At 30.5% G+C, this 14,428-nt stretch overlaps 1 protein-coding gene across 2 annotated transcripts; it reads right to left on the bottom strand.

Annotated features, from left to right (window-relative positions):
- Positions 1-255: 255 nt before the first annotated feature.
- On the bottom strand, positions 256-7,382 carry LOC134243648 (tyrosine-protein phosphatase non-receptor type 1-like). Of its 2 annotated transcripts, XR_009987079.1 has the most exons (4): positions 6,875-7,382; positions 6,527-6,681; positions 6,188-6,323; positions 256-472 (listed from the first exon to the last, which is right to left on the bottom strand). XR_009987079.1 is itself a non-coding variant. In XM_062725889.1 (3 exons), the coding sequence occupies exons 1-3, from the start codon at positions 6,724-6,726 to the stop codon at positions 425-427; spliced, it is 384 nt and encodes a 127-aa protein (XP_062581873.1). In that variant the 5' UTR covers positions 6,727-7,382; the 3' UTR covers positions 256-424. The 2 variants fall into 2 exon arrangements, 1 of the variants encoding a protein (XP_062581873.1); XM_062725889.1 differs by having other exon boundaries at positions 6,527-7,382.
- Between the last annotated feature and the right edge of the window lie 7,046 nt (positions 7,383-14,428).

Below are 14,428 nucleotides of genomic sequence, written 5' to 3'. Positions count from 1 at the left end.
TTGTTAAAGGCTTTCATCTAATATAATAATAATAGTTAGTGGGATGTACTTTTTTTATCGACGCGCTGATCAATTAATACACGATTCTCCGACCTTACAGAATGCTTGGAAAACACTTAATTCTTTATATTTGGTGACCAAAATATCTGGCGACTTTGATTGTGATTATCCTTTAGTGCAAATCTATTTGTATGACCCTTAACGCCGATATAACAAAAACGAAGAACAAGAATTTAAAATTTAATAAAAGCAAGCTATTGCTATACAAACATGTTTCTAAATAAATGTAAACAATAAAAATTCAGTCAGAGAACTAATATAAACATGTTTAAGTGTACATTTTTATAGCATATTCAATAAGGTTTGTATATGATTTCTGATTATCCTTTGCACTTTTTTCATTTATTGAAAATTTGAATAGTCATCAAATTGGTTCAAGAACTCCATAACTGCATCGTAAGTGCAACTGCACCTAAAAAATGACGAATCAGATATTCTATTATATTTGAGAATACTTACAAAATAATGTTTGAAAAAATTGAGATTTATCTTAAATTTAATTTACACATCATAAAGTACGATCCTTCTCATATTTCTTGCATTTAAAAATTATTGAAATTTTCAAAGTATCAAGAAGACAATATCACTAAGTGATGGTATCAGTGAGATTAAATTTGACCGGTCCTATATTAGAGGCAGGGTCAGGTCTAGGTCATTACCTTTTCCCTGGACATTAAGAATAAAAAAAAAAAATACTGGTTCCAATCGAGAAATGCTATACTTGCATTTCAAAAGATTGATTTTTTTCTTTTGCATAAAAAGAAACTACCATACAGGGCCTACAAGATGATATAACTACATTGACAAAAATATTTTAATTAAAATGGATATTTGCTAGTCCGAATTTTCTCCACTTTTCTTGCATTTTAATGATATATTAGTTATTTTTATATGCTTCCTTCATGTATATGTTTCTTATTTTCACATAAGGTAAAGTTGTCACATAAAGATACAAAATGATACAAAAACAAAATGTTTATATCGTTTATTTAGAGATAAAAACACTTTTTACGGATTTTTGGCTTAGGGTATGTCACTCGTCAGCTTTTTAGAAGAGTATGTGCATATCTGTTTGCTGCAAAGCTATTCATTAAAATTCAATTTTTATAACATATTGAAATTCAACAATGTTAATGCTATAACATTCAACGAGAAAACTGCTCAGAAGCAATATTTATGAGGGACTGTTTCTTGTGGTGGGTGGATATTTAGCAGATAATTCTGCAAATCTGCACATTTCTTAGATTTAATTTCTTGGAACCTTAGCCTCACATACATGTACTTTTACTCGGAAAATATTCTCCGTTATGATATTGCTAGGAACATTAAATATAGGTTTAATTAATTTATATTTTTAGAACAAGTTTTACACCTTCCTTCAACAAACTTTGCCAAAAAATAAAGATATGTCAAATAAGTCTAGATAAAATTCATACCATTTTTTGTCTGAAAATCACATATTTTGACCAATATTTCAAAATTAATATCACTGACACCAACTTTTTCTTTCTTTATTTTAAAGTACTCGATACTTGTGACTGATGAGCACTTAAGCCGTAAAAAGCTTGATTTACTAAAATGCTTTCATGTCTATTAGTTTTTTTATACCCCAAATATGTTACTTTTTAGTGCAAAAGGTCAAACAATAATTTACGCGCATTAATTTGCAAGATTTGTTCAGTGATAAATATTACTTAAGGTATTCTATGTAAAATAAAATTATATTTATTGCAATGGTTACATCTGATTAAAGATGGTACAGGTTTAAGTAATTTACCAAAGAGTTAAAGCTTAAGTGTAAAAAGGTCAACTTAAATGTACCGTAGATCAGTAAGATGCACACTGACCAATTTTATCTCTACGATTTTGAATCACACAATATGAGTACTTAACCAAAATATACTTCTAAAAAAATCCTTGATTTAACAAATTTCACGAGTGACATACCTTAAATCTGTACTTATATAGGAAGCTTTTAAAAGCTAACATAGTTCTAGTTTATTTGAAAAATCATATTTATTTGAAATATTTTGAAATTTCCGTCCCTCATTATTAATTTTACTTACATTAAAATTTTTTTTCAAGTCTTTGATTTTGTAAAAAAAAAATTACAATTGAATTCATTGTTCTTAAATGATTTTGAGAGGCAGAAAAGAAGATATTTTCATACGCCACCATTCCGCCAAAAAAATAGTCCCTTGTAGTTTTCAAACGCAGTTTACTTTTTCTATATACCGTTGTACAATTGTGATGAGAAAAGAAAAATACGGTCTTTTAAGGGTTTTCCACTCTCACAATTTTGATTGTACAAAGTACAAACATTGCATTTATTTTCAATTAATATAGTTTAAATTTTCTAATTATTGCAATATATATATATATATATATATATATATATATATATATATATATATATATATATATATATATATATATATATATATATATACATATATATATGTTTGGGCGTTATATATGGTCCTTATATTATATATAATATTATTTTTGAGTTAATATAATAAATGTTGTTAGATATTGTTACTTGCTTGGGCCGGTAACATAAAGTGAGAGCAGATTTGCATCTTTCATGCTAAAAATTTGCCTTATTTTGTAGTGTTAGCTCCAATTAATTACTAGTTTCTACTAATCACTTTTACTGTTATGTCTTATCTGTAAACCTTCTTAATTGTACTACTGGGGCATGATATGTTTGCTGTGGCCTTGGTGGGGTAGTTGCGACGATTTTACAAATCCTCTCAACTGGTGGGCTTTTTTACCCCACCTGCTGCCACTAGTCGATTTTTGTGTAAATACACTTGTCCGATACTTTTTGATACATGCTTTATAGATATTCATTATGTTATGCAGTTTTGTGGATATCAAGCAGATATTTCTTTTCTTGTAATTTTTGTATTATTCTACTTTTTGGATTTATATGTGATATGTTTGCGGATTACTGATGTTCCTTTGCATTGACAAATCCCTCCTTTGCAATACTGTAACTTCATTTGCAAATTTACATTGTAGCATCCATTTTGATATAATGGAAATGTATTCACAATTTTACAATGTTTAATCCATTTTTGTACATGTATAAGAAAACTGTAATTTGCATATCAACAATTTGAAATCCATTTTGTTTATACTGGAATTATTTTAAAAAGTTCGTACAAGTTTATGATTTAATTTGATCAAAATATTATTATATTTTGATCAATAAACTTTTTTCAACACACATTTCAGTTTGTCTAATTTTGATGTGTTGGTAAGGAAAGAGGAGGCATAAATGCAATTTATTTGTATAAAAAATTCTATGCAGATGAATGTACTGATAAGTCTTATATATGTTTTATTTCATGAACTACTGAACCTTTAGGAGACCTAATGTAACTATTGCCCATGGGGAGCCCCTTAATCAAGAAATCTCCGTATGCGCATTTTGATTGGTTGAAAGATAGCGTCTCCTTTGTGGCATCAATTTACCAAGAAGTACAGTCTGTATTGTTTTGAATTTCCCTCCCACCTCCCTTTCACAGTATTTGATTTTTCAGTTTGATATTTTATATTTTGTTGTCTTTAATCATTGTAGTTTTACATGTTTTGTTTTCTAGATCCTAGTCATTTTTTAGGTGGGGCTTTTTTACCCCACCTGCTGCCACTAGTCGATTTTTGTGTAAATACATTTGTCCGATACTTTTTGATACATGCTTTATAGATATTCATTATGTTATGCAGTTTTGTGGATATCAAACAGATATTTCGTTTCTTGTAATTTTTGTATTATTCTACTTTTTGGATTTTATATTTGATATGTTTGCGAATTACTAATGTTCCTTTGCATTGACAAATCCCTCCTTTGCAATGCTGTAACTTCATTTGCAAATTTACATTGTAGCATCCATTTTGATATAATGGAAATGTATTCACAATTTTACAATGTTTAATCCATTTTTGTACATGTATAAGAAAACTGTAATTTGCATATCAACAATTTGAAATCCATTTTGTTTATACTGGAATTATTTTAAAAAGTTTGTACAAGTTTATGATTTAATTTGATCAAAATATTATTGTATTTTGATCAATAAACTTTTTTCAACACACATTTGATTTTGTCTAATTTTGATGTGTTGGTAAGGAAAGAGGGGGCATATATATATATATATATATATATATATATATATATATATATATATATATATATATATATATATATATATGTCATCGTATTATTTCGGATAGGAGACATACATAAACAGAAGTGTATAATGTCAAAATAAAAATTGTACACTTTTTGTTAATATTATGATAAAAATTATGTAAAAACTGGTTCAAATGCATAATTCTGATGCGGAAAGTTCTGATATACTTGCTACTTCTAAGATAATTTTAGATTGTGAATACCAGGGAAACTATTTTAACATACAAAGCGAAAAAAAGAAAATGCCTGAATGAAGATACCTCAGAAGGAATTATTGCCCTTGTCATCATTTTTTTTTAAAGATTTAATAATTGATTTAAAAATGGAAATAAACATTTTTAAAATTCTTTGACTTAAAAATATTTATCATTAAAACTTTTGAAAACATTCTTATAAAAATTATTGTTTCACTTGGCATGGATTTAAATTATTAATAGTTTTTGCAAAAACCTACATGTGTATGACATCACAAGAGGGCAAAATACCTTAAATAAATAAAACCTAGATATAAAAGACATATAATCAAAAATACTTTGAATATTTCATATTGTCAGAAACCAGAGAAGAATCCTATCTTAGGCAGCAATACTCATGCAGTGAAAAATGACATAATTTACAACATTCTGCCCTAATTAAGAAAACCTTGAGAGGTGTTATATTCTTAAGATTTTTTTATCGATTATATTTATTAAGGGTTCGTCGCATATATTCAACAAAAATTATGCTTTCTCATGAAAAGAAAAACCGGAAAAAATTAATTGATAAAAAAAAAATGAACAACTTTTTACTAGATAGAAAATAAATATGTAAATATCAAGGTGAACTACGTGCACAAAGTACTGTAAACCAACTTTTATTCGCGTGCGAGAAATTTTCGCGAGATTCGCGAAAGCCTCGTTATCGCGAATATTTCTCCCCGCGAATGGGTCCTTACCTCTCTTTTTCTATTAAAAACAGTTCCAAAAAGGCTTGGTCGGGAAAATTAATCGTCGCGAACTACTTTACTCCCGGTAAATCGCGAAATAAAGTCGTCGCGAATAAAAGTTGGTTTACAGTAAGTCAGTATCGATACGCCCCCTCCCCCACCAAAAAAGATACGCTATATCGAATCGTATTCCAGCTTAAAAGTTCATCGAGAAAAGGTAAATTGTGATTAGAGTAAAAAAAAATTATATTCTGGTTATTTGTCGATGGCTTGTCAGAAATTTCCATTCATTTGCACGTTAAACAGTCACTTTCCTATCAAATAAACTGGGAGATATAAGCTGAAAAATCTTGTTGCACACTTAAACTGCTGAATATATTTTGGTGAGGAGCAAAGACACAGGCTTATTAAAACATGTATTACAATCCGCTATACATGTACCTCCTTTTTTTAAAGGGTTTATTTTGTACATGTTATTTGAGAATTTTATTTTTAAAAATGTAAAATATTTAATTTTAAAACTGATTAATTATTTTCTCCGTCGAAAAAGAACTAAATTACCAACTGCAGAGAAAAATGAAAGTTCCTATTAAATACAATTGGAGTAATGAACCTTATAAATACATTTTGTTGTTACGTTTTTTTTTCAGTTGAAACTTGGAACATATTGGTAATGTAATCTGTCTATAGTTTGTAAAATTTTCCTTGGACGCTTGACACATGTTTCGTTCATCTCATAGTTAGTATTTTTTTTTTTATTTTATATGGACAATGAATTATAATCTGAAATTAAATGCAAGTACAATGCTTTAATTTTAAAATTTTGTTTTGATATGCAATGTACTGTATTATTTCTACATAATAAAGATTATCATAAATACTTAATCATTATCGATACTAGTGTAAGCATATAAAGTGTTGCTCTCTTTCAAAAATACAGTAAAATAATCAGGTCCTTGTCAATAGCTTTTAAATGACATATTCTTCGCACATAAACTTACCACATTTGGTATGATACTTAGTCTCACAATGTGCATCTGCTGAATCACCTGATGTATAGCGACATCCTGTTCTATCTTCAGTCTCTCAAGTACAACTTGTAGAACACAAAATAATCCACTCTTCTCAGCTCCATTTCTAAATTAGTCAATTAATAATTAAATTCTCCTCTTTTGTTTTATTTTCCATGAACAACTTTTGTTCTTAATATATAGATAAAACAATAAATCAAATCTTTACCAATTACATCGCCCGCACTGAACGATATATATGAAAGGAGGAATCATTTCTTTACATACTAAACACTTTCACAATGACTTCTAACCATATCTGTATGTTACATGCACTGAACAACTATTGGTCCTGTATAATTACTGTAGTTGTGTAGCTCAACAGCATTGGTCAATTTCAGGAATTTCAAGACAGAATTTGGAATTGTTTTACAGTCTGGCCAAAAATTACATTTGTATAGTAGTATCCGAATAGTCATCGCCTCCTGCAATAGATTTAGATGTTTGATGGAATAATAAATAACTAACATATGTGTCTTTTAAAGATATCACAGTTTTCTAATTGTTTTTGTTATATAAAAGGTTTTTAAAAATGGGAGGGATTGACACATCAAATCAGGCCAATATTTCCAGTTTCAATTCTTGAATATACTTTTTACCTAAGAAAAAGGTTTATACCGTTTCATTTTCTTCTTCCTCTTGGTAGTAGAGAAGGTCAATAACTGTGAAGTCTTTTTCTTCTACTTTTATTCAACCTTCCATCAAGGCATACCTTAGTTAAAAAGACCAGCTTGGGCATTTGAACCCCCAATTTTCAAATTAGTTCCAGAGATGTTCAATGAGAAAATGATGGACTTTACGCTGACAAATCGAATGGGTAAATCTGATTGTTTGCGAGAACGTCTCGATAAACCCAAGCTTCACTGGACCGTTGGTAAACACGCAGAAAATAAAAATGGCAAACGGCGAGGACATGCTCAAGTGAGAGGAACCCAACGTAAAGCTGACCAGCTCAAAAATCCAAATCGCGCAATCGGTTTCTTTCGGGTTTTTTTTTTTAGTGAATTTAATGATTATGATGGCTTACTCTATTAACAGCAGTCTTGTGGCAGTACAATGACGATGTTACAGGTGGCAGGATGAATAACCCGATCATGAGGCCGCTCTGTTTCGTGTCAACGTCATCGTCTCAAGGCCCTCTCTTAAAACGGCTAAGACGTTCTATGGGGGTAAAATTTACTAGCGACTCACAGCAAAATGTGGCTGCCTTTGTCTTTACTTAGGCAACGTAAAGGCCATACCCTATGAAACTTCCGTAAACTGTCACAAGATTGCAAAAATGCACATCGTCTATAAATCCTGAAATACAATGTGCATACATCAAATGCTACTTTTAGATCGTTGACACATTTGTCGTCATCAAGTTGCGCGTGTTTTTGGCTTTTTAGCACTTTCCCTAGGTGACTTCATACACTTCACGGTTTAGTAATTCTGATCACTGATTCTAGTGCAAATGAACCATGATTCTCATCTGACCAGTATTTGCGGTCAAAAAGAATTCGCGTACTATGTTACCCTGCGTTTCTTTTTCTTTTCAGTATTTTTAGGAAAAAATACCTGTAGAAACAAAGCATTAATCCAGACAAGCTTATTGTCTTCCCCTTTCAATTGAGACATTTCTTTGTCAATCAAAATGATTATAATAATTATTGAGATATTCTGGTGAGAATAAAATAAAAAGTGTAGTATTTCTAAAATATGGGCACATTACATTTATTGAAAGTTATAAATATAGTAATTTGGTATATTAATACCAAGACGCAAAACAATTAAACGTTTACACAAGCACCTATATAAGAATATTGCTCAAGATCATTTTGAACAAGACAAATTACCAAGTCAGTGGTGTCACAGTACAACACGTATGTTATTTTCTATTTGAAAATTTAGAGGGCAACAATAACGGCTTGTAATATGGTGAAGAATTCAAATGAGGAAAAAATAAGGAAATAAAAAATAAACCCAAATTGTTGACCAATTAAAAAAGAAGTAATTGCTATCTGTAGGAAATAAATATGTTCTACGGACATCATAATGAGAGCATGAACATTCAAAATCTGTGCACTATATCAAAGGCATACCTCTTATGGTTTCAATGTATAGAAGATGTAAACTATGTAAAATGTAAAATCTTTTTGAAATGGTTACAAATTTTACTACGCACAAAAACGAGAAATAATCTAAATCAATATAATTAAATGATTAGGATTTGTTGGCATAAAAAGAACTATTCATATGGTTGACGTCAAATGTCAAGAAGAATCTTCATGCGAGAAGCTTTTTAAGGCATATAATACAAAGCATGTTCACAAGGCATTCGAAATGTACATCCTAGGTATGCTAGGGAAATAGAAATTTAAAATAAAAGCAAAAAAAAAAAAAAAAAAAAAAAAAAAAATTCAATAAAAGAAATTGAGAGTCTGAGGGTCAGCTAGTAATCATTGTCGCAAACCGCGGCAAAAATGTATTATCCTCTCCCATTCTGGTCGTGCTTGAATGAGAGTAGAATATTTCGAACTTCAAAAAATATTGACCAATGCGAGTAAAGCATAGCCGGAATATGAACTTCCAATAGCCAATCACACATAAGGAAATATTAATTATTTTCTGATAATGTCAATGTTGATTACAATAGTGATAGAAACAAATATTTTCATCGGTTAAGCATGACGTCACAGCATAGAGGTGTAAATATTTAAGATTACGATAATTTATGTCACGGGTATGAGAGAGTTACATGCGGACTCCGAACCGTGGCTTGAGACGATGGCTAGTAACCAGTGATGGATTTTTATCGTAACATTACCTCGCTCCTAAAGATCTTATCCGAAAGATCCACATCTTTTCCTTCAAAGTGCTGGGCAAGGAACTATTGCTACCCCGTAGAGAGTACTTTCAACAGATGAATTAGTCAAGAGAGAAAGAGAAAAATGTAAAAGAAAAAAATCATACGATATGGGAATAGGAAACGAAAATTATGGAACGCCATCACTGCCTTATAGCCTACAACAATGCATTTATTATGTCAATTTATCATTACGTGATGTGAACATATCTTTACGTTATGTCCATTTTTTAAGAGATGATGTAAATATATCTTAACATCATATCAATGCTGAATTACGTGAAGTAAATACATCCTTTCATTATGCCAGTACTTCATAACTTGCAGTAGAAAATTCATTATAGGAAGTGATAATGTGTTTACATTGTGTTAAAACTTTCTTGCATGAAATGAATTTTTATTTACACCATTTCATTTCTTTAATATGTGAGGTCAAAACTGTATTACGTCAAGTAAATTTTGTTTTATAATTAAACTTATCATTACACAAAGTCAAAAGCCCGTTCCTTTTTGAGAATGTATATTTCTATTATATCAAAGCATTATTACGTGATATGGATTTATCTTTATTTTACGGCGAGGACATCATGATGTGAGGTGAACACATAATCTTACCTTTATGTCAGTGCTTTATTACGTGGTGTAAAAAGTGTATAACATAATGTGAACATATTTTTATATTATATCAATACTTTATTACATCATGTCAAAACTCCATTCCGTAATGTGGATATATAATTACGTTATGTCAACTCTTTCTTACGTAATTTAAAAATTTCTTTATATTGTGTTAACTCTTTATCATGTTGATTCCAAAAGTTCATTACCTGATGTTAAAAAACATTTACATTATCTAAAAGCTATATATCTAGTATATAATGAATGTTGACGACCGTGATTTAATGACTGGTAAGAAGGAGGGGGGGGGGTCCTGATTGATTAGGACAAATTACAGGCACATAACATAACCCCCCTCTTTTCCCAGACATAACTTTACTATAGAAAATGTAATGTTCATTGAAACTGTACAGTCCCCACCCCCACTTTTTGTTGAAGTATAATCCACTAAGGGTATATTTAATATATCTGGAAAAAATAGGACTGATCGAAGTTGGACCCCTCTCCCCCAAATAGGATTTTCGGGCTTGGACTTTTTTTTTCTTGGCTTGTCAAGTTTTTTCGGGTAAATCATTTTTTTTCTGGTTGACATCCTCCTTCAAAAAAAGATGCTACGTCACTGGAGTTAGTAAATTTTTTTTAATCATTCCAGGGCCAGAATTCTGTTACAAAAATCTTCCAGTCGCTCATCTAAATCAATTGAATATGCCTTAGTAAGCATGCATGGGCACATATCAGTGGCAGATATGGGAATCTTGAAACAAGGTGGACGGTATATGGTTGGAGACCAAGGGCGGAAAGCGGAGAATCTCTCAGGCTTTGTAGTTTTATAGAAAAAAGTTTTCAACTTAATTCAGCTAAGCTTATTGTGAAACTAATGCAATGTCCTTCAAAGTTTAAGACTTTTATTAAAAAAAAAAGAATCAAAATAAAAAGAAAAAAATAATTCCTGCACGACTCATAATATTTGATTTATTTAATTATGAGATTAAAGTAAACACCACTGAATTTCGACGTGACTTTAATTCACAGTCGCAGTGTTAAGGCTTTGCACGTCAATCATTTGTCGCTTAAAGTTTTCATTTAAAGATGTCATTCCCAAATCGCTGAGAATCTCTTCTACGACAGTTTTTCTCCCGCCATTTTTAGTGCTTGCGGAACGCGGAAAATACGTTATGCTCATATAAAGGCCGAGGATACCCGTGTTCGTATAACGTAATAGTGAATCGACATAATGTAGAAGAGTGCGCACAGTATGGCATGAGCTTTTCACATCAGTTAATAAAAACTAAGATCTCATGAAAAGTAAACATAACGAAATGCAAGTTGACGAAATATAATTGTAGTATGTGTAAATGTCATAAAGAGTTGACATAATATAAAGGAAAGTTAACACGATGCAATAATAGTGTGGGTTAATGTCATAAAGAGTTGACATAATGTAATGGAAGGTTGATACAATGCAATAGTAGTTTGGGTTAATGTCATAAAGAGTTGACATAATGTAAAGGAAAGTTAACACGATGCAATAATAGTGTGGGTTAATGTCATAAAGTGTTGACATAATGTAATGGAAGGTTGACACAATTCAATAGTAGTTTGGGTTAATGTCATAAAGAGTTGACATAATGTAATGAAAGGTTGACACAATGCAATAGTAGTGTGGGTTAATGTCATAAAGAGTTGACATAATGTAATGAAAGGTTGACACAATATAATAGAAGTGTTCTGCTATAAGGCAGTGACGGCGTTCCATAGAAAATTGTCGAATTGTGATTTTTGGCGCAAATAAATTTTTCCATGAATATTTTTGAAATAATAAGTTGTTACTTGGTTATATGTTGCCATACGTTTGTATATCTCAATTAAATGGCTGAAAATTGAGAGATTTAATTAAGCTTTGTTATTACTTCAGCAATATTAATTACTGAAAGGAAAAAGAAACGCGTGAGAACATAATAAATAAGACTAGTGAAATATTTTCGACTGTGTGGCCGACAATTATGAAAACTGGTCGGATGTGTAATTTGGTTACTATGAAATTAAATCGGTTTTCAAAACTACTCAACCATGAAATGTATGACGTCACGTACGAAAAAGTTTAAAAGCAAAATAAAAAAAAAACCACGTGCATACATGTAACTATATTAATAATGAGAGTTTTGAGATTATACCATTTTTCGAAGATGTCGTTGCACAGTACTCCTGGGGTTTCTCTTTCACTGTTATTAGTATTTTAGAGTGGAGTAAAAAAGGTTTGGTAGAACATTAACTGGAACCTACTAAATGATCTTCTAGTCAGAATATTTATTTTCTCCGGCAAGATTCATCCTTAAAGCAGTCGTAACTGTTTTGAGTACATATCTTCTGAGATTTATATGAAATTTGTCTAAAAAATGTAAACATTATCTCAATAATCAAATATTAATTAGGCATTTCAATACATGAAATAAAAAGAATCAATGTTGCTCACTTGTCGCCCACGTGCACCCAGCGATACGTTTTTATTGTTTTGTATAATTGACCTACATTTACCTCTTTCCTGACCCCTCCAGCCTGCCATTAGCCAAATATTATGTTCAGTCTTTGTTTTTTTTTTTCTCTTAAAGTTTTATTTGTGTTTTGATTTTTCAAACAGTTAAATCATGCATTAATTAACTTAAATCAATTTTGCATTTGCTCAAGGCACTAGCGAGCAAAACTTCACACCTTCTAGTCAGGTGAATGTTCCTTTGATTATGTTTGAGAGTCTAACGACGGTTATGGGTTAGATATAGGTAGAATAAATACACAAAGAAGTAATTAATCTTTATAAAAATACTTTTCCTGACGGGTGTAACTATATACTTGTCAAAAAAGGATAAGGGGAAGGGTACACTCCAGATAAATAGAACACTGCATTGTAAGGCATTTTTCCGTCAAAAATATAGATTGGTCGAAAATAGTACTAGTACTAGCGTAAAGAATGAATTTTATAGCATAAGAGACGCCTTTGTACATTGCACGACTGAATAAATGCTTCCATGAAATATGAGAGAACAAGTCTAAATTTGCATTGGTTAATTAAAAACTAAAGCAATTTGATAATACTTTTAAAGATATTCCTTTAAGATCAATTTTGTATAGCTGTATTATCAACGGACGGTGACCACTACGTAAATGCATGTTTCCAAAGGTCCTTACCCTCATCCAATATTTCTAGAATCTAACATATATTGAAGAAATATGATTCTAGATAGCGAAGGTTTTCAAACAATGTTAAAAACTTTTTTACCTGTAGCTTTTTTGGTATATTCTTAATACATAGAGTTTTGCTTTTAAGTACTGCGCATGCATAAAAAAAATATCATATAAAAAGATTTGGCTTCGTAAGCTGATAGATTTTGAATTTAAATTACAATAATTTCAAATAGTGATCATAGAATTGATTTTAAAACTGTATTGCCTTCAAAATAACATTGTCATAGTTAAGCATAAAGATTCTACTGTACCCTCTAATGTACTGTTTATTGTTTAATCGTGAATACTGAATTAGAATTTTAGTTGAATTTAAAATTAATAATTAACCCCACACGAAAACTTGTCAGCGGAAGTTCATGTTGTATTTTATATTATATTGATTGTCACAATGAATTCTAATAAAGGTGAACAGCACATGCATAGATTCCGCCGCAGTCAACATAATGTACATATATCACCAGTCGTCAAACAATATTGAGACTTGCTTAGTTCTATCGCTCTTGATGACATGATTTTATTTTTTAGAGGGTAAGAAAGTGTTTGAAATTTTTCTTGATGAATGAAAGTAAATAAGAAGAAAATGTTACATTATTCAAATGTACGCGATGTGTAAATAGATTTAAAAAAAATTGGAATATGAATTCATAACTATATCTACTATGTCATTAATTTTGGTTCATCAAATAACTGCACTTAGATTTATTTGCTGGTTTTTTCTCGCCAGGCATAAAAACAATGACGTTGTTTTGTAAACATTTTTCCGACTTAGAGCCTTTTTAGGTTGTAGTTGTACCCCTTTTTACATGAAAAGGTTACGGTCACATTAAATGAATACATTTCTTCTAGAGGATCTAAGAACAGATTGCTGCTTGTTACAGTTGATCTGTTACACTGTATTGCTAAAAAAGTTGAAAGATAAAGAGTTAGTAAACGCAATAAAATAAACAAAAAAACTGCATGTATGGAACGCCATAACTGCCTTATAGCATACAACTATGCATTTATTACGTCAATTTATCATTACGTGATGTGAACATAACTTTACGTTATGTCCATTTTTTATGGGATGATGAAAATATATCTTTACATCATGTCAATGCTGCATTACATGAAGTAAATACATCCTTTCATTATGTCAGCACGTCATAACTTGAAGTAAAAAATTCATTATGTGAAGTGATAATGTGTTTACATTGTGTTAAAACTTTATTACGTGAAATGAATGTTTCTTTACATCATTTCATTTCTTTAATATGTGAGGTCAAAATTGCATTACGTCAAGTAAATTGTGTTTTATAATTAAACTTATCATCACATGAAGTCAAAAGCCCATTCCTTTTTGAGAGTGTATATTTCTATTATATCAAAGCATTATTACGTGATATGGATTTATCTTTATTTTACGGCGAGGGCATCATGATGTGAGGTGAACACATCTTACCTTTATGTCAGTGCTTTATTACGTGGTG

The sequence above is a fragment of the Saccostrea cucullata genome, unplaced genomic scaffold (genome assembly GCF_032062105.1).
Source record: "Saccostrea cucullata isolate Sc308-1 unplaced genomic scaffold, CSIRO_AGI_Scuc_v1 ctg7070, whole genome shotgun sequence".
Classification (NCBI taxonomy): Eukaryota; Metazoa; Mollusca; class Bivalvia; order Ostreida; family Ostreidae; genus Saccostrea; species Saccostrea cuccullata.
This window is presented reverse-complemented; position numbering and strand designations above follow the sequence as displayed.

Excerpts from the sequence above, each read along its gene's own strand:
- LOC134243648 (XM_062725889.1), bottom strand. The coding sequence starts at position 6,726 with ATGTTAGTTATTTATTATTCCATCAAACATCTAAATCTATTGCAGGAG. Across the intron at positions 6,324-6,526 it reads CCAATAGTTGTTCAGTGCAT|AAATGGAGCTGAGAAGAGTG; the intron begins GTAACATACAGA and ends TGACTAATTTAG. Across the intron at positions 473-6,187 it reads TAAGTATCATACCAAATGTG|GTGCAGTTGCACTTACGATG; the intron begins GTAAGTTTATGT and ends GTCATTTTTTAG.